The 21956-nt window shown below is 30.4% G+C and overlaps 1 protein-coding gene across 1 annotated transcript; it reads left to right on the top strand.

Moving 5' to 3' along the window:
- The first annotated feature begins 727 nt into the window (after nt 1–727).
- On the top strand, nt 728–17071 carry LOC124534287 (allatostatin). Its single transcript, XM_047110044.1, has 4 exons — nt 728–843; nt 14023–14122; nt 14660–14793; nt 16275–17071. The coding sequence occupies exons 2-4, from the start codon at nt 14039–14041 to the stop codon at nt 16438–16440; spliced, it is 384 nt and encodes a 127-aa protein (XP_046966000.1). The 5' UTR covers nt 728–843; nt 14023–14038; the 3' UTR covers nt 16441–17071.
- Nucleotides 17072–21956: the final 4885 nt, after the last annotated feature.

The following is a 21956-nucleotide window of genomic DNA, read 5'->3' as shown; positions in this document are numbered from 1 at the left end:
TACATTTGATTCAAAACTGTAACTTGATCATTCAAAAGTGTTTTATGAGCCTACTTGAATAAGGAACGATTTGATTTAATTTACTTTTAAAATATAGTTTTTAATATAAATATCGCATCAGGTCCAAATTATTTTGCCTTGCATAGTTACCCTTAGAACAAGCCACAGTTTTAAGGTATATCCATGTATTATTTACAGTATCTAAACGTCACGTATTTTAAAAAATGAATCCGGTATTTAAATGTTGCCATAATTTAATCTCCAGGCTTTAGATTTAAGCTTATATCACATCAAACGTGACCTCACAGCAATACCGTACACACGTGCTTTATAATCCGACTTGATAAACTTATATCTAAACTAATAGAGAAATATTGAAGCTCGGGAGGCCTAACATGAAATATTGTTTAATATCCGCCTACAATATGCATGGGATTTTGAAATAAACATTGACTTTTAAAATCTAATAAAAATATAAAGTAACTCGTTATCTTTCTAATTTTATAAAGTAATTTAATAAATTATTCGGAAAAATCTCGCAAACCAAATAAATAAGTATTTATTTTAATGGACACTAAAACATTATTTATATTCGCATGCATAAACTCGACTGAAACAGATTAATTAACCCGCTAGATAGGGTTGTATATAGGTATGTCCCTCACCTACGCGGTACGCGCCGAGGACAGCGCGTTGCGAACGAGTATATAACCGCAAGATTCACCCACAATCACCCATTTGCTTTCAAACCATCGCCACGCCGAGGGTTGCAACTTTCCTAAGCATAAAGTTTATCTCAACGACGTTTTGAATATTGCTCCTGAGCCTTTTAGACTTCAAGAGGTAAGCGACTAAAAATACCTATTATTATACTATAAAATTATTTTTGATTTAGTTCAAATAAATATTAATTTGTATATTTGTTGTTCATATTAGAAAAAAAGAGTATTAATATGACGAATACTTAAAAGATTAATTAATGATGAGAGTAACCACGTCATTCAAAAAAAAAAGTAATCTTTGTTTTTTATTAAACTCAAGGTTTTTACATTTCCATTTTTATATTACTTTTCATTTTATCTATAACCGAAATAATAAACTGTTTCTCTTTCATTACAAAAAAAAATTTTTACTTTACACAATTCTGTTCAGAGTAATGAAACAAAAACATAAGGTTATATTTAATGAACTCTATTAATACAATTTATGTTTTAAATTTTTGAAATGTATTTACGACATTTATTTTTCGTTGAAATCGTTTGTTTTACTTTGTAACTTATGTAAAGTATCCATTTTTATCGGCCTTTGAGACTACAGTTTCTCATAGCTTTCTAATTAAAATTCTTATATCAACATTATATTATTTTGAAGTAATATTTCTCAATCACAAAATTAGCTACAATTTTACCAAAAGGAATACTTAAGAAACGATATCGACAAATATTGTTCTTCTTTGTAAATCTCAATACAGTAATCTGGCGTCGATTTAAAAAATATGCTTTTCTGGCAACTTGTAAATAATTATTGCTTTTTGAAATTCAGCAGTTTCTAATCCATGTATAAAACACTTAGGTATTATATATACTTAAGCTAAATAAGCAGAGTTATTTTGAACAGCAAAGATTTTGATGCATTCATAAACAGAACCCTATCACTAATATCCACTGAAAGCACACTCATGGAATCATCAAATAAGTTTTAGAGGCCATTTTTGACGGAGCTTATGAACTGAATTTATACTAAAAGAAATGGTTCTAACAAAAACTACTTTACGTAATTTATAATAGGTACATCTTCATTGATTAATTTCAATTCAATATAATTGAGTTATCAAAAAAATCTTGCTAATTTTCTTTCGCCGGTTCTTCTCAAATCCAAGGTGTTAATTTCCGAACCGATGATAGATTTTTGACTGTCAATAAGCAAGTGATCAATAAACAAATGAAAACAACGCATTAAGTTAATATGTTTTTTTTTTAAATGAACAGACTCAAATATAGTAATCTCACATGGCTTAAGTTAACGTAAACTATGTATGCAAGTCTAAAATAGGAATATTACGGAAGTATTAGTTTTATGAGACTTCGAACATATAAGCTTATATACTTTTTAAAGAAAAGCGCTTATGTACAAACTTTAGAATCTAAATTATTGACCGTTAAACTCCACACCAAGCAACTGCTCCTTCGTGTAGAAACAATCCTGGAAATAATCAGGTCATGCTTTCAAATATCCATTTTTATTGAAATTGAACCAGTATAAAATTTCAACTCCTTAGGAGAAATGTTACAAATTCAACTCGCTAGATTTGACCAATACAAACTAACAAACATTACAGGTAATATAAGCTTGTTAAATTCGATGGAATTCTCCTATTTTTATTCTTCAGTCGGTTTTAATGAGGAATTCCTATTTTTGGAAACTGGTAGTTTTATTGGGTAAAGAAATTTTACTTTGACTGTGTGTGTAAACATAATAAAACAGAATTGTGTTTGTAAAGGACTTTAATATTATTATCAATAAATGAAGGACAAATCTATATATATGTATGTACAATATTTCATAAAATATTTAGTAGTAAGTACTACGAGTTTAGGATTCGAAACATCGAATGAAAAAATAAAAAACAAATCAATTATAGTATCACCCTCGGGCCTGTCTATCTGTCTATCAGAGTCCATTTTCTCCGAATTTAATTTTATTTCAGTAAGGATTTTCGATTAACCTGTTTACATATTTTTATGTTACTTGTTACATACCTTTATTGCAATACAGTTGCACTTAAATGATTTTAATAAAATTTTGCACACTCTTCGTGTTTTTATCAATATGATCGTTCATTTTAATAAAACCTTTTTTAAAGTTAATTGCGTTTTGCAAGTTTTTTTTTTTAAATTTTATTTTAAAATATATATCGTAATTGGAAACTCCTTCCTGTCTTTTTGACTTGCACTAAAAATAACTAGGCATTTTTAATATTTACAATCTGTTTGTCCGCGAATGATGGAGGAAAATCTGGAATGTGTTTGAAAAGTTGTGACATTTTATATTCTAAGACAACAACATAAGACGACATTTCACCCGGAAAATAAGACAGTTCCCAAAGGACGAACCTAAGAATATCCTAACTCCGAAAGAACGAAGCTATTCAAGTCACAGATTTTATTCAAGTTAGATTTTTCATATAACTATTACAAATGCAATATTTAAATTGAGATATTTAAAAAAAAAACTAAATTATATTTTCACCTTTGCATAGATTTATAAAAAACTAGTTGAACTCGCTTTATCCGCACGATTTATAAAGCTTGATCTAATGCAAACAAAACTTCACCCCCAAATGAATCCTTTTAAGGGTGAATTAAAAATTACCCATGTCCTTCCCCAGGACTCAAAACTCAAATTCAAACTATCTCCATACTAATTAAATCCAAATTCTTAATCGATCCAGCGGTTTAATCACGTTGAGGTAACAGTTACTTTTGCATATAATATTAGTATAGATTAATTAATGTAAAGTCGCGGGGCGCGCCTTCGAGGTAATATAGTTGTATATTAAAAGTATGAAAATTAACGTAAGGCAAAAATAAAATTTCGTCAAACAGTATAGCTACAACGTTGAATTGAAAGGGTTTCCATTTTTAAAACATTTTATCGTCCCAAGCAAACACATTTGTTCGTTTGTTGTAAACGTAACAAAAAAACACGTTCGTTAAAAAGAAAAAAATATATACCTATATCCAATACTTCAATTAGGTTAAAAGTAAATCGGTAAAGTATTACAAATCGAATTCGTATAAGTGAATGAAAAACACTCACATGATTTTTTCACGACTCAATACAAAATATCACAATAGCGTTGACCTTCGATTGTGATTTCGCAATTTATTATCCATTTAATAGGATGTACTGACTCACTGAATTATTATATATATATATATATATTATTTTATTATTATATATATATATATATATATATATATATATATATATATATAATAATAAAATAGATATATATAGGCCGAATATTTTCATCTGATTTTCTTATCGATACCAATACTGTAACTGCGAAAGTAACTCGGTCTATATGTCTGTTGCTATTTCACGGCTAAAGCCTTTGTTTGAATTTGATAAAATTTCTTATGAACGAGTATAACAGGCTACCTTTTCATGCTTAACACCTGACGAGCAATCCCTGAAACGTGTGCACCCCGTGCACCAACCAATACTCTATAAAAGAAATCAAATTTATTAATAGACACGAAGATTACAGATAAATTACTCTAAATTCAAATTTGTATTTATTTTTATTTACCACGATCAAGCAGGCCTGGTATCATATGTTCACTATGGCCCCAATCATTAGTACCATAGGAAATGTAAAACACATTTTGAAACGAGAGTGCTTCTTCATCTGCAGGTTATAAGATATTATTTTCCTTGTCAATTACACCATCAATGTAACTACTGTTACTGCCTGTAATTTTGCCTCAAAGATGAGTTAAACGTTAGTCCAAACTTCAGAATCCAATTAAAATAAATTAATCTCATAAAAAAGTTCCATTTCGATATTAATTACTTACATATATGTATATACCTTATATACGTTTGCCGCTATTAATGATTGTTATCAAAGAGAAAAAAAACATTAAATGTTTATATGAAATCATATCTTTAATAAATCTATCAAATACTGGCAGGTTTCATTCGCGAATAAAAAAATATAATTTTATATTTAAACTTAGTTTCATTTTTTATTAAAACTATTCAGAAGCTCATAACATTTTCACAACGTATTTATTTAATATTCACAAAGCTTTAGTTAAAATAATCAATAAATATGCATTAAAATGTTAAACAAGTCAAGTTAGGAAAGAAGCTAACTTACAAACTTCGAACTACCGTATAAAATTTATTTATGGAGCGTATTTATGATGTAGTAAAAATACGTTAGGTAAACAACCACCGCGACAACTTAATCACATTCCGTAATATAACATACTGAATATTTATTTTACCGAAATTTACTTTAATATTTAGAAAAATATTTCAAGAGCTACGCGGTTCAAAATCAATGTGATAAAATACTTGAGTTCAATCAAAGCAAGTACCATTTTGTTATGTGCTTATTTGCACATGTACTTAAAAAAATAGGTTAAGTGTTGTACGACTGTAAATCATTTTGTATTTAATAAGAGAAACAATGTCTCTGAAGAAAAATAAACGATCAAATACGGGACCAGGCTTCACCTATCTTCTTTTTGATAACAGTCCTGAATAAGTAATAGTATGTTGTTTTTTTTTTTGACATAATATTTAAATTGATGAATTAATACGTTGAAATAAAATCGAATTTTATTTTAAAAGCCTGAAAAATACTTACATTGAACAAGGTATTCGCCTACTTAGTGAACATGTTTATTTTTAATTCTTTTTTGCAAAATCGGATTGTTTCAATAAAATGTTTCTTTCTGTAAAACAGTCATTCTAATAGACTTGACATTAAGAAGTTACTATTATACAAAGATTTAATAAAAATTGCAAAATTACTCGCGCTCCAAGATAGCACGAAAAACGATAATAAAATTAAAAATGATAAAACTATAAGGAGGTTCAATTACTTGATATACTCTTGACTATATTATACACGGTATACATAGTTGCCAATACAGGTCTGGACAATATCATGACTGCATATTTTGATGATTTTTAATAAGCTTGTATTTGATTCATAAAATAGCACCATCAGAATATATTCTGGTAACGCATTTACCTCGGAAATTGAAAGGATTTCAGGAGATAATCAAAGTAATTGCATCTCCATATTCAACATTCACGCGAACGAATATCCAGTAATAACATGTCGTAGCTTGGCATTATTAAAAAAATACATAAATATATAAAAAACTATTCAAACAACTGAACTTTAGCTTATTGTCAAATTTATCTAACAGATTTATAATCTGTGGAAAAAAAATAGAAACATCACAACAATATTGCTTACGAATTAAAAACAAATGAAAAGTAATTAACGAATGCGAAATAGTTGCAATACAATTGAATCAGTATTGGAGTTATTTTTAAAAGCAATTACTTTCTAAGCAAAGTCGTTAACTATAGACTTTTTTTTATTTATTGAAAAAAAATACACATGATCGTATCAGTAATTATACACAAGCAACTAACTCCCGTCTAAGAGAACAGCTTACAATGTTTCACTTATTATTTATTTATTTACAGTTGTTACCACCTAAATGGTTACTATAGTTTTCCCACTGCATAAAATACGAATCACTCTTCAAATAGTTAATGCTCTGACAACCATAGACAAGTATTCTCTCAACCGGAAAATAGCAATATACGATTACTATTTGACGGGTGATTTTACCCAGACGGGCCAGTGCTGTACCATCGATGGTAACATATAATAAAACTCTATTATGGTCAAAACAAAATCAAATCACAATCTTTATTGTGCGCCCAAAAACATAGCAATGAAACATGCAAGAAAGATGCACAAGAAAGAAGTTTTTGCTAAAACAGGGATCTCTTCCAGGTATGAAGTAGCCTTGAGGTAGAGAAACGGACATAAGAAAGAGAGAGTAATATATAATTACATTAAAATGAACTTTAAAATAAATTAATACACATATACACATACACTTATGCACATAATGACGTACATTCGATTTACTTATCAAATTTAATTAAATTCGCGCGGCACACAGAGCGCTAGAGAGCAAGATAGTGTTGTTTTAATAGGGTTTTAAATGAAGCAAGTGATTGTGAACGTCTTGCATCTACAGGAAGATACTTCCGCATACAAACAGCTTTAACGGCTAAGTAGTTAGTATAATATGAAGTCGAATGAGGATTTCTAAAGAAAATTGAAGATCATTTTCTTTGAAAAGATATACATAAAAACCCGCCGGTTTCACCGGTTATTCTCGTGCCCGAGGTATTTATTTCCGATCTGGTAGTAGATTTTTGACAACCAATAATAAGCTTTCTACATCAAATAAAGACTGACTTTTTGTCTCTTTTAAATCAACAACTTATCAATTATTATGCTGAATAATCCAGACACTGTGTTAGCGACATTTTGGAAACTTTGTGAGTTGGTAGATAGTTATGGAGGCAAAATCGCGAGTGGGAAACATATTCTTATAAAAGATTCTATAAAAACTATCAGTTCCAAATGACACAAATTTGGACAAAAGCCTAGACTGGGGCTATAAATGAGCTATAATTGCGGGCAGGTGGGTAAATAATGCACTTATGAATAATGAAATATATAAGTTAATTATATTTAATGGATCTAAAAAGTAGTAATCATTATACTTAAATTATAACAGACTTTTAATAAGAAGTTTTAATCGCGCAGAGCTTAAAGAATTCGTAGCATTCATAACAAAGTTTAATATGACTTCGTTAATACTTATTTGATGTTTCTTCAATCTACATATATATGTCAAATTAGTAATATATTAAAACATATATAATTTTTAGAATTAGAAGTTAGAATAGTAATAAATAGTGAATCATGAAAAAGTGGATAAATTCAAATGCAAATTAATGAAAATAGTTCAAAATTAAATATATGTATATACAAGGAGTTTTTAGGCTACAAGATAGCCGGTGTGACACTGTACATAAGTCAAAGATATTCATTTCATGTTTTGCAATATATATGAACATAAATAACTTGCTTAAAATGCAAGAGATTACTAATTAATTTATAGAATATATTTCTATGGGCGCAGGTAAACACAATTCGCTGCCATTTACACTGAGGCTAACTCGCTCATACAATTTCCATTCATGTCATCTTAAGTATGCCCTACAGAAGACTCGATTAAATTGTCACATTCGACAATTTGTGAGGCTCGATTATGTAATATTAAAACATTTGACATTTATAAAATTATTTTTATGAATTCCAATGTCAATCTAATTGAACGTTGATGTTGATTGTTGTATTTAACCAATCCTGCTCTTAAATATATTAGATTAAGGCAACGAAATAGAAAAATAAAGATTTAGTCACGTTTTTTTTATTTCATTACAGTCAGATAATAATTATTTAATATTAAAGTAAACTCAAACATTATAGAAGCGAAAAAATTGTTATTTCTTTATAGAACACGTTATTTCAAAAAAGGGATATAGTAAGGCGACATAATTTATGCCTCCTAATTTTGAAAATGCTTCTTTTGATTTAAAATATATCAAATTGATTGAGTACTATTTGTAAATGTATGTAAAAATGTGTGTGGTTACAAATGTTTGTAAAACATTGACACTGATGTAAGCGGTAATCAATTTCATGTAATATGACATCGAATACTGCTTTGAATTAATTTAATAACTTTATTACTAATATTCTGCTAAATACCAATTCATAGAAGTGTGGAATAACAATTAGTGTATAATAGTTGGCTTTAGGTACATAAAACACCGGAACCATCTTTTCTACACTACGGTTTTACCCATTATTATATATTTTTCTTAAAAACATCAAAGTTTGCAGTTCTTCTAAGATCGACTCATATCGAGTTGCAAAAACACTGACTTTCAGAGGTTCCGATGGTCATTATCCCACCTTTGAGTTTCTTTAAGTTAGCCGATCCTTCAAATAAAAGAAAATTATTTCTTCAAACGCTCATGTAATACGATTGTCCCTTTGAATTTTCAATTATTTTTTGTTTTTATAACTCTTTAAAATACTGACATTTATAAATTATTCTTTTCCTTGATATTTAATTAAAAAAAAATGTTTATTACGATTTTTTAACCAATCTATACGTCGCCATAGTACCGCCCCTACTGAAACTAAGATATTAGTCCCTTGTATTTAAAACTACACCGTAACTATACTCATGGGCAGGATCGTAGGCTCACTTACCCATCAAAAAACGACAACAGTAGGTTTGAAGAAACAGTAGGTTGTTATGGTTGTCGGTAGAATATATTATAAGTAGGTCGTATCTACCCAGACGGGCCTTCCGCAAATCCTTAGCAGCAAGTAAACAACTCTATAAATATATAAGTATAAAAAAAGGTTATTTCGTTTTCTGAAAAAGTACCTATAATAAAATGAAACCAGATTTAGGGTTGGAAACCGTTGAAGTAATAAACATACAAAAAAATAAAATAAAAGGTAAAATAATTCAAAGCCTTTTCTACGAAGAAAACGTTCAAGCTAATTATATGAAAATATACTTTTCCTTGAAACGAGCTTATTAAATGCATAATTTAGCAGCGAGATGTAAAATGTAAATCCCTTAAATCTATCTTCAATTACGCAAGGCTAATTTAAAATTCAGATACGATGCCAAGATTGCGATTGAGTTAACCCTTAATCTCCAATCTATAGTAAAATCGAATGCATAAAGGGAACTCGTTATAACGTCATATGCTTTGAGTAATATACACAAGCGCATCCTTAAAGCATACTCCACTTAAATTATTATTAAAGCGTTTTATTTATACCCGTCTCCGTAATAAAAGGATTTATTAAAACCTTTACAGCATAAGCGAGCTATTTTTCTCTGATATATGTAGCTGTACTTTTTAATTTGAATCAAAATCAAAATATACTTTATTCGAATATGCTTTCACTAGAACTTTTGAATCGTCATTTTACAAATATTATACCTACATATATCAAGTAAAGCTGCCACCGGTTCGATTCTACAATTAAACTGAGAAGAACTGACAAGAAACTCAGTATCTTCTCTTTTCCAATACGTAAAGTGCAACGTAATGCTAGGTAAATAGAAACATAGGTAGTACATATATTCCGCCCAAAAGTAAACAAGTATTCGCTTCACAACTTTAGTATCATCTACATAATCTTCTGTTCAATAACATGGTTTATTTATTTGCTATAGTAGTGAGGGGACTTATGTTTTTGAAACGAGTGTATTTCGTAGTAGGTGATTTATTAATGAATAATTAGTTTTTTTTTATGTGTGTTGTATTGCTGTTGGCCCTACTGGCCTTCACAGCGTCACCGGTCTTTCGGGCGAGAACTAATGTCCCCTGCCCTGAGGTTGAGCGCGGGGCTCTAAATTAAAACTAAATTAAAACTAAAGTTCGTCCTGAGGGTGTCTCCTATGAGATCGCACCTCGGCTCAGAACGAAATCGGTGGGGAGGACTAATTAGTGCAACGATCTTAATATTTATACGCCATCTGACTACATACTACTTATTACACTACAGTAGTTTCCACCCGTGTCAGGTCAAGAGGTTTGATTGGATGACGTGTATGCAGAATTTCATTCAAAACATTTAAAATATTAGTTCGATTTATATACTTTTGTATATAAGATTTAAAAAAAAAATACAATAAAAATATTTCTTATACTGTGATTCAATACAATATTGCATACAATCTTTTTACAGTAAAAAAACTGTTTTTACAATCATTGAGGCATCAACGACAACATGGGTTTAGTGTAATAAACATTGCCATAGATAACAATGGCCGTCCTTGGTTGACGGAAGGCTTATTGATAAATAGCATCTCTTCCATCCAATTAACTGTCAAGGCAACACACAGTCCGTCGGGTCTACCGCGTTCTGTGATATGATTCCCTTTGGGACTACGCATATGAAGACGGCAAACGTTATCATTTTTGTAATGGCGAAGAAAGCGTTAGAATATATATCGGAGTAGTTTTTACGTTTAGAACTTCAAGACAAGAAAAGTTGAAAAAATGTTGCATTCAAGAATATTGTAATATTCTAAAGGTCCCTAAAGATATATTAAATAAAAGTACTTCACATTGAGTGTTGTCTTACTTAGCAAGTACTGGGTGGATATTCTACTATCAAATTGTCACTTTAACGAATGGGAACGATATAAATAAGTAGAATGAGTCCTCAATTACTATTAAGCTGATCTTATTTTTATAAGGAATAGTCTACGTTGGTCATAGCTATTATGTATGTTAGTAGATTCAACCATACACATACATACGTACATAATAAAATTTTTTACGTATAAATTACATTTATACATAGAGTTTTTCGCGACTTATAATAAAATATCCAAAAGACGTAATTCAAAGCGACTCAATACAAACGCTTTTGAAGTTTTGGAATACGTGACGTAAAGTAATATAGAATACGACGTAATCATAATATTCGTACCTTAAAAAACGATCGGTTACCGATGTACAATAAAAAATCGTCCAATATGGGCATGAATTATTATAAAAAAGAACGTATTAATACGTTCATTCGAATGTTCTCTCATCGTTAGTATAATATTAATCGAATAGGCCTTTTGACTGGTTTTTAAAATCCATTTAATATTATTTAGTAGAGGTTAAGGAACCCAGTAAAAGTAATTTTTTTTTATTTCTAGTACATATTTGCCGAAAAATATCATAATAAAAATTCCATATTTAAATAATGCGCGAAAACGTTACTTGGACAATGTGGCGCTGCATGGGGTCGGTGACGTCACTTTGCTGTATTTTAATCTGTGGTACGTATAGTAGAAAAGCAAGGTTTACAAGAAAGTGACTTCATCATAAGCCCGGCTAATCAGGAGCGTTTTGTGTCACGTGACAAACGTTTGAGAAAATGCATTTTTATTTATTGATTTTTGAATAAATTAAGCATTATTTTCAAGTTTCGTTAGTAAATAGTCATTTTTGAACTCTTAATATACACTTTACATTACAATAATTTACAATATATTTTTCGCATTGTCAAATAGCCTATTATAAGTGCTATTGAAAATAATCAAAGCTGAGACCAAAAATAAATTCAAAACAAATAAACAATTGTTTATATTTCTACAGCATATATGCAGACGCGAATTTTCAGTTAGCTTCTATAGTATTCCTTCTAAATTAATAGAAAATGTAAAGACAACCTCGATTTCTTCTCAGTATATGATTAAATATGCACATTAATCATCGTCATCGAGTTTAAAAAGTACATACAAACACTATGAATCCCACAGTAAACAAAAAAAAACGTCCATAGAGCTACACTTAAAAATAACAGCATTTAAAACTATATGCGGCCGAACTAAAAAAACGCTGAAATTCTTTCACTATTCCGTCAGTTTCTTGCATCTTCAAACCAGTTGCGGTGTTGACTTTGACTATCAATGAATATTATATACCTATACGTAATGTGTACATATGCGTAATTAAAATGGGGTCTATTTAAATATAATAATTAAATGGGGTCTATTTAAATATAGTCATGCAAAAATATGAATTTCTTTAAGTATTTTAATGCCCTGTACAGAAGTTTAAGTATGATTGTGTTTTACTTTCATTATGATTCATTGCTATGAAGTTCATGTAAGTAAGTGTTCACGTGTGACCATTATGAAGTTGTCACTAACAGCTGTAAGGGCAGTTTGCGTCGCAAGATAACGTGTTCATTGCTAAATTACAACATAATTGTATTTTTAATATTAAAAACCTCCATAAATCAATTATCAATCAATCTTTAATAAATAATCGAAATATGTGTTGATAAAAGTCATATAAAAATAAAAGGTACCTACACCTTACAATAAATTAGCACTGAATTAACAGACTCTTAAGCGATTATGTTTTATACACTTTTAATTTAAATTAAAGGTTGGAAATATACCTCAAGTTAAAAGCTGAAAGTACAAACACTTTAACGACGGCATTAAATATATTTTTATACGTTCCATAATATTCCTAATGTGAAGTGTTGGATACACATTCATTATAACGACGAACTACCAACGCTTATTTTATTCTGCGGCCTATTTTCAGATGACATTTATTTTTAAAATATATTCTTGTTCAAGTGTAATTTTATAAGTTCATACTTAACAACCTTGTATACATAAATACATCGTCTTGTGCAGTTGCTATCATAAAGGTACAAGTCAAATCTATGATCAGGCAAATAAGAGTTATCAGATATCAATTAATCGAAACTTATCTAAAATTATAAATTGATAAATAATTTAATTTTTATTATCATATCAAAATTTTAATTTATATTTAAATTATATATATTATCAAATTCTAATTTATAAATCATTTTAATTTGTATAATCATAAAATTTTAATTTTAAATCTATGAAATTGAATGTCATGAACATGACAGTTCAACGGTCGGCCATGCTTAACATTTACGGGTGCGTTCAAAAATAATAGAAAATGTATGTTTGACAAGCATAACGTTTATAAAAAAATATAAATAGCAAAAGTAAACCATGAACCGTATTTGTTTATTTATTTCACGCGAGCAAAACCTCGCTTTTAACTAGTACTACTATAATTTATCTATGTCTTAGAACTGTATCCCTGTGCTTTATAATTTTACCTTCCTGATTTTATAAATGGGGAACTGTATTCACGTATTCATGGTATGGCCTTCGTTTACTGAGAAACGTCGTTTTTTCCTGGGAGAAATTTTATATGTCAAAATTTTATTATAAGCCAATTTAAATCGCGGACTATCCGACGAAACGTAGTCGAGGGTTTGAATATATTTTTTTAGGATTCTATATTTGCTCATGTTTAATAGAGACTCATTTGAATTTGATGTAATTAAATTAATTAATACATAAAAAACCATTACTAATTCATTTTAGAGATTGTTTTTATACTGAAAATACTTTAGTAAAATTTATTTCAATTTTCTGGATTTCTAATATTATACACGAGAAATATGCAAGTTTAAATAAACATAGAGATATACTAGAAATATTCTAGGAATGTCAGTGAAAAGGGTTAATTTAGTTTATAAGTTATTTATTTTAGTAAGTACGAACTTTTCATTACGGACTTTAAATTGTATAGAACAAAAAAAAATCTTCCCCTTACTTCATTTTTGACTTGAAAACAAAATTAAATATAACAAATGAAATACATTTGTTTTATTTAATAGAACCGAAAAAAAAAAAAAAACAAAAAATAACTACCTCTTTTTTATATAATTTTGAACTGAAAAACGAACTTTATTAATTTATTATATTTAATTATGTTAAATTTTGTTTCAAACAGCTTACCGGTCGCTACAATGAACTCCAGCACACACACGACTCTTATGATCATCATCGGTTCCCTGGCTATGCTGCTGATGACCGTCGTCGCAGCTCCAATGGTATTTAAAATAAATAAATTTACTACATAAAACACAAAAAAATTAATACAAATGATACGAATAATATACCCCTAATTAACCGTAAAAAGTTGGGGCGACTAAGGGCCTAAATAGGAAGTATTGAGAGCAATGACTAGGCCATGCGTATCCTATTATTTTACCTCATCACGGCACACCACGTGTAACCCTTCCCAATTTTCACCCTCCTATGTGATAATTTTTCAAATCTTTTTAAGATTTTACGAAGAATTTTACAATTCATAACCAAATAAACTCATAAAAGATGCATAAACACCGATTTAGATATTTATGATATCGTAAAAACTTCTATATAACCTTCCTCCGCCATTTTCATCCTCTTGGGTGATGAGATTTCAAAGACCTTCATAACTCATAAAAATAAATACTGATCCTTTATTATTCGTGTATAAATATTATCTTTAACAAAATTATATATTTTTTTTAATTGACTGATATACGCTTACATTTTTATTTTATTTTTTTAAACTGGCAAGAGTTAAGTATATTCTCTTATAGGAACCGGATGAAGAAAGAACGGATAACGCGTTGGTAGCTCGACCGGAAGACGTGGCAGATATGGCCGTCCAGTGGGATGCTCTGAACACTGCTGCTCTTCGTAAACTCCTACTGCAATTGGATGCCGATGACAGGTAATATGCCTAGGTCTTTTACATACACCTACTTAGAACTCTACAAAATTCGTGTAATTCTATATAGTCGCCAGTAATTTCGATTGTAATCCTGGAAATCTTGCCCGGAAATATAAATATCACAAATATATACAAAAAAAGGATTAATTATTTCGCAATAACCAACCAGCAACTATCAAAAGAACAAGTTTATTAAACATACATAATAAATATTATTTTTTTTTTTTAAATATAAATTAAACGTATTTAGATTTTGCATAACATCACTATTATTTTACATCTGACAGCCTAATAAGTAATTACATTATCTATACATATAATAAAATTGGAGCGTCTGTTTGTAATATTAAAATAGCCCTTTTTTACAAATGCATATGTATTTATACACGGTACATATGTACCGTATATGTAGAAGTCAAGTAAAATAATATTCGAAATTTTACCGTAATTATGTATAAGTTATAAGGAAACCAATTGTTTATTTTTAAAACAATTACTCTATTGAATGTTAAAGGAATTTAGACTAATAAATTCCAGCCCGTGTAATTATCTCATCCATTTAGCTGTAGGTTAATTGCAACAAAGTATTTAAACACCCGAGGTCGTAGTCGTATTGCATAGTAATTGAATATTCCGTTGTAAATACCAGCTTTAAATTAGTTCGAATCTTAATCCACTGTCAATGTGTTTGCAGGTCGAATTTTATAATTGAACAAGTATTATCAACACAATTTGCTTACATTTTGTATTTAATTTATTTATTTCAAAGTACAAAGTAATTATTAGATAGTTGTCTATGTATAGAGAATAATATGGTTGAGACTTTTAAAGTAATTATATATAAACAAACACATATACTTTAGCCCAGCTGTGGGAATTTACAGGCTGTTGTTGCTTGTTGGTTTTTTATGTCCGGCGTATACTTTTTTCTTATATATATTCTTATCTCCACATCGTCCACCAATTGTATGAATTTATTTTATTGAGACAGACTTCGATATATATTGTATAAAAATGTTCACATTAATAAAAAGACGCGGTTTGAATTTTCTGTCGTTACTTCAGTATGCTCCATTTATAGTTTATTTTTATTTATTTTGATCGGAGACTAAATGCTTAGTAGGAAGGAAATCAGTTTCGAGATAGATGTAATTCGATTAAGATTTATATTGTACCAACAATTACGTCGATAAATATACAAATACCGCATTTTATTCATATTTGTATATATTTAAGCATTTAATGTTTTTAATTCTTATGTTAAATACCGCAGGTTTGAGCATATGTATAGGTTTGAATTTCAGTTATATTAAGCCATGTTTGTTAACGTTTGATACTTTTATTTAGTATTACAGTTATTAAATACGGGATATTTACCGTGTTTTTTTATTTTTATTCGGTGGAGCTTGCCTTGTTCACGAGACTTTCGTTGAGTCTATAGTAAAAATAACCATGTTAATTTAAAACATATATTTTTTTAGATTGGGCATGGGAGCCCGAGTGAGTCGTTCTTGGCCGCAGACAGAGCCACGTGGTTGGGGACTGCGAGCGATGGACGGCAGGATCGCTCGGCAATGGCGCGCCGACAAGAGGCAGGTCCGCTTCCGACAATGCTACTTCAACCCGATTTCTTGCTTCCGCAAGTGAGCTACCGGAAACAATGACCCGTACCTCCTATATAGCTATTTGTAAACTACGATATATTTCTCACACGTTTACATAATTGATACGATGTTATTAAACTCTAAGAATTAATAAATTAACTCTATTTTTGCTGTTTTATGAACAATTAATGTTAATTGTTATTGAATACCTAGTCAAATTTATTAAATGTCAATCTTAGTATATTTTCAAGCAGGCCTATTAAAAAAAAACGATTTTCACATGAATTTCGTCTATTTTGTAGCGTTTAAAATATACAATTGTCATGATCGAATAAAAAAGGTGTACGCTGTTCCATTTCCGCGTTTCCTTTGTAGATGATTTCAATACATTCGTATTATAATAAATTACGAGTAAAATGTCATGTTGAATACTTTTTCCTGCTTTTTGTATTTATCAGAAACTCTTTTGCGGATTATAATCTACATTTAAGAATAAATGTTTAGATTATTAGCAAAAATATTTTTACAAAATTTTAAATATTTCAAAATCTTAAAAAATACTACAACTTTCTTTATTTTTAATATAAAAATGTCGTAAATCTTTACAGTGTAACATGATTGTCTAGATCCTAAAAATATTTATTTTTTTATATTTTAAAATAAAAAGATCTCTTTTCGACAACATAAATGTAATAATTGTAATTGTTAGATTTAAGATTATTTCATATATACACATCTAGTCAATGAATAAACATAACGTTTGTCTAATATTATGACGTTTTATTTAAAAAAATACCTACTTATCATAATATGTATATTATATGAGCAGGACAGTAATATAACCCTGGTAATATACAACATAAGTCTATTAAGTCTGTTTCAATAAAAAAAACAGACATTTATTACAAAAACAGAGAGCTCATTTTTTGTGAAATTATGGCAATGGGGAAAATAAACTCTTGATTCAAAGCTTCTATTTTAAAAAATATTTCATCACTTTCATTTGTTTTATGTCATATTACCTACAATTTATATTTACACAAAGCGGATGCGGCCCCGAGATCCCCATAAGGGTTGAAAATAGGAAAACAGTCTCCCCACCTCTGTGGTGCCAACAACTATGTCAAGATAGAAATATGGTCACTAATACGGTACAAATAACAAGCAGTGACATCAAAATTTTTAGAGTTTGCCCAATGGTTAAAAAGATATGGTATGAAACTAAATAAATTAAGTAACATTTATTTCTAAAGAATATTATGTTAGCTCCATTGGTAATTGTCGAAGGCGTGGTCTGATCCTGTACTCGAACTGATATGGTGGCGTTTCTATACAAACACTTCAGCACTTCAATATACCGATAGTCAATGTGACATCGTTGTAGAGCCTGCAGCACTGCCCACGTCTCGATCGAATCAAAGGCCTTCTCATAAGACTATGAGAAGGCCTTTGATTCGATGTGTAGACACACACACTAAGCATAGTGGCAAATTGTACTCTTCGGTCTTCTGTATAATCATTACACCTGACAATTAGTTATTATGTATCAAAAAATGACATCAATAATAAAATTGAATTAATTGATATTAATAATATAATTAATAATAGTTCATGTTTATTGACATGTGATAGGTGTCACCTATCAAATTTTTATAAGAGACAGCAAGCACGCTATCATATTTTATTGTTACAAAATCAACCAACTGTTTGGTTGACCAGACAACTGCTTCTATTGAGCAGTATAATAATACAAGACCATATATTTTGGAACATGTTCCAAGTAATTTAAATTAAACTCTAAGACAATAGAGGTAGTCTCTGGCACCAATAGTATAGTTACCATAGAAGCCAATAAAAAGAAAAGGAAAATAACTAATAATAAAATTGTAAACCTGGTGCACCAAAATATTCAAGGAATGTTAGGGAAGGACCTAGATATTGAATTATTTTTGACCTGTAATGATATTGATATTTTGTGTTTAACTGAACATTGGCTTCTGAATTATCAGGTCATGTTTAACTTTAGTGGGCACCAGTTGGCTAGTTTGTTCAGTAGGAATAAAGCTATTCGCGGTGGCTCTTTAATTATTATGAGTAAACACTTTAAATTTAAAAAACTTAAAGATATTGTGAGCCTTTCTATTGAGCAAACTATAGAAATAGCCTGTGCAGAGCTTGAGCGTGTCATTGTTGTATACAGGCCCCCTAGTGGATTATATGAATTGTTTGAAAATGTATTGGTAAATGTTTTATCAAAATTATCTGAATGTAATAAAGAAATTTTTGTTTGTGGAGATTTTAATATAAATTTACTGCATAATACAACCACAAGTATTAGATTCAGATCATTGTTAAATTCATATAATCTGGTAAATCTGTTCTTAGAACCAACTAGAATAACAGATTCCACAGGAACTTGCATAGACAATATATTTGCAACCCATATTCCACAAAATAAAATGATTATTAATAAACTAAATTCAGATCACTGTGGACAACAGGCTTTATTTAATTTTCATATTAAAAAAATAAGCAATTGCGAAAAAATAATGTTTGTTCCTTTGACCACAAGTCGTATTGAGAAGTTAAGCAGTAATATTATGGCCAATCTCCTTCACCTAACTCTTAGTGATAATCCCAACGTTTTGTATAATAACCTATTTAAATTAATTAGAAACAATTTTAATGCAATATTCACTTCTAAAACAGTTAAAACAAAAAACTTTTTGAAATTCAATGATTGGGCTACTATTGGAATTCATAAAAGTAGGCAACGAATATACGAGCTTTATAATGAAAGAACGTACAATCATAGTGCCACTTTTGCCAACTATGTAAGTAACTATTCAAAATTATTTAGAAAAGTGTGCTTTTTGGCTAAGTCTTTAACTATAAAAAATAGAATTAAGAATGCACATAACAAAATAAAAATGACTTGGAAAATTATTAATTGTGAAACTGGTAGAAGTGGTAATCGGAGCTCCGAATTAAACTTAAATTATAATAATAAAGTCATAAATAGTGAACGGGAAGTTGCTTCAGTTTTTGAACAATTTGTTGCTGACATACCAGTTTCTACAACTAAGTTACTTATTTCTTCTACAGCTGTTGCCGAATCATTGATGAAAGAAAATGTACGAGAATGCAAATCAAAATTTAATTTTACCCCTGTAAACACCAATATCATAATTTGTGCATTTAAATCATTAAACATTAAGAAAACTGCTGACCTATGGGGTATTTCTGTAAAGGTGATAAACTCAATTATTGATGTGATTGCACCTTATCTTGCAATAATATTCAATGATTGTGTTCAACGTGGTATATTTCCTGACCTGATGAAACATAGTAAAGTCATTCCAATATTTAAATCTGGTAGCTCTTCAGATCCTTATAACTATAGGCCTATCTCAATATTACCTACCCTCAGCAAAATATTTGAAAAAGTCATTTTAAATCAATTATTAGCATATTTCAATAGACACAACACAATCTGCTTCACAGAAAACAATTTGGATTCATGAGGGGTCGCTCGACTACCGACGCGGGTATCGAACTTATAAAAAATATCTATGAGGCCTGGGAGGGGTCGCAGGATGCCTTAGGGATTTTCTGCGACTTATCCAAAGCCTTTGATTGTGTTCAGCATGAAACTCTGGTCAGGAAACTATATCACTATGGAATTAGAGAATGTGCACTCGACCTTCTGACTTCCTATCTTAACAATAGAATTCAGAGGGTTGACATTAAAGGGACAAGGTCTCCTGGGGTCTCAGTTGGTATGGGGGTCCCACAAGGATCAATTCTTGGACCTTTTCTATTCCTCATATACATAAAGGACTTGCCCTTTCTTGTTGAGAACAAACATGATATAGTATTGTTTGCTGATGATACCTCTTTGGTTTTTAAAATTAATAGGAAACAGGTTCAGTATGACGATGTAAACAATGCTATGTCCGATATAGTACATTGGTTTAGCGTAAATAATCTTAGACTGAATAATAAAAAAACTAAAATTGTAAAATTTAGCACACCAAATGTGCAAAATGTAAAACCCGATGTACTTATCAATGGGGAATCGATGGATCCAGTTGAAATAACTGAATTTCTTGGACTTACTCTTGATGCCAAGTTACAGTGGCTCCCCCATATAAACGGATTGGCGGCTGAGTTCTGCGGCATTTGCGGTCAAAAAAATTAGATTATTTACTGATGTTGATACGGCTCGACTAGTATATTTTAGTTACTTTCACAGTATAATGTCCTACGGTATTATGCTTTGGGGTAACGCAGCCGCTATCCAAACTATATTTGTGCTGCAGAAGAGGGCTATTCGCGCAATCTATAACCTAGGAGCCAAGGAATCATTAAGGTATAGATTTAAAGAAATTAAGATATTGACTGTTGCTTCTCAATACATATTTTGTAATGTTTTGTATGTACGGAAAAATATTAATGTTTTTATTAGAAAATGTGATTCTCATAACATTGGTACAAGGAACAAACACAATCTTGTTACTCCTGTTACTCGACTACATAGAGTCAGTAATTCTTTTGTGGGGCAATGTATACGCCTCTGCAACAGGATCCCAGAAAGCGTTCAAAATGCTTCTGTTGCCAAATTTAAAAAAATTGTTAAAGAACGCTTGTGTGCAAAAGATTACTATACAATTAGCGAGTATATGTTTGATAGCACACCTTGGGAATGAAACGATCGCCTCCTGGCTATTTCTAATCATATACTACTATGTATCTTATTAATTTGACAAAAAAAAATAACAAAAAAAAAGACCCGCTGAGTTTCTTTCGCCGGTTCTTCTCAGCTCAGGGTGTTCTTTTTTCCGAACCGGTGGTAGTGTTTATTTGACAATCAATAAGTAAGTGTAATGCTTCTATATTGAATAAAGAAATTTGAGTTTGAGTTTGAGTTTGAAAATCTGCTGCAGTGTCAAAATGGGGTCTATGGTACAGTACCCTTTTCAGAAACCGGCTTGTTTGAAGTCATCAAACCTGTGCGTAAATATGGCTCAGGAGCGAGATAGGCCTATAGTTCTTAAGAAGAACTACGTGCTACGGACATGTGCTCCCGAGTTGGCACTGGTCTAAATCGATTTGCGAACATCCCGATAGCCGCTACAGGTAGTATCGGACATATATACTTGGCGTTGATATTTCGAGCCTCGTTTAGTTCCGCGGTCAATCGGAAGGCAAAGCCAAATTATCTTCAAAAAAGCTCGGTGTGCTCAGCAAGGCGAGACAGTATTTCACGTCGGCCCATCGCCTAAAACTTTACAAAGCGCAAATTCGGCCTCACATGGAGTACTGCTCTCACCTTTGGGCGGGTGCTCCGCAGTACCAGCTCCTTCCATTTGACCGCATCCAACTTAGAGCGGCTTGAGTTATCGAGGATCCGATCTCCTTAATCCTTTGGCTTTGCGTAGAGATATCGGATCACTCTGCATCTTTTACCGAATTTTTCACGGGGAATGTTCCGAGGAATTGTTCGGATTAATCCCGGCTGCTGAATTTTACCTTCGGAAATCTCGTCAAAATTCTAAG

This window comes from Vanessa cardui, chromosome 12 (genome assembly GCF_905220365.1).
Source record: "Vanessa cardui chromosome 12, ilVanCard2.1, whole genome shotgun sequence".
Lineage (NCBI taxonomy): Eukaryota > Metazoa > Arthropoda > Insecta > Lepidoptera > Nymphalidae > Vanessa > Vanessa cardui.
The sequence above is the reverse complement of the archived record's forward strand: the minus strand, read 5'-3'. Positions and strand labels throughout refer to the sequence as shown.

Coding starts and splice junctions, on each gene's coding strand:
- LOC124534287 (XM_047110044.1), top strand. CDS start 14,039: ATGAACTCCAGCACACACACGACTCTTATGATCATCATCGGTTCCCTG. Junction 14,123..14,659: donor CCGTCGTCGCAGCTCCAATG/GTATTTAAAATA, acceptor ATTCTCTTATAG/GAACCGGATGAAGAAAGAAC. Junction 14,794..16,274: donor CAATTGGATGCCGATGACAG/GTAATATGCCTA, acceptor ATATTTTTTTAG/ATTGGGCATGGGAGCCCGAG.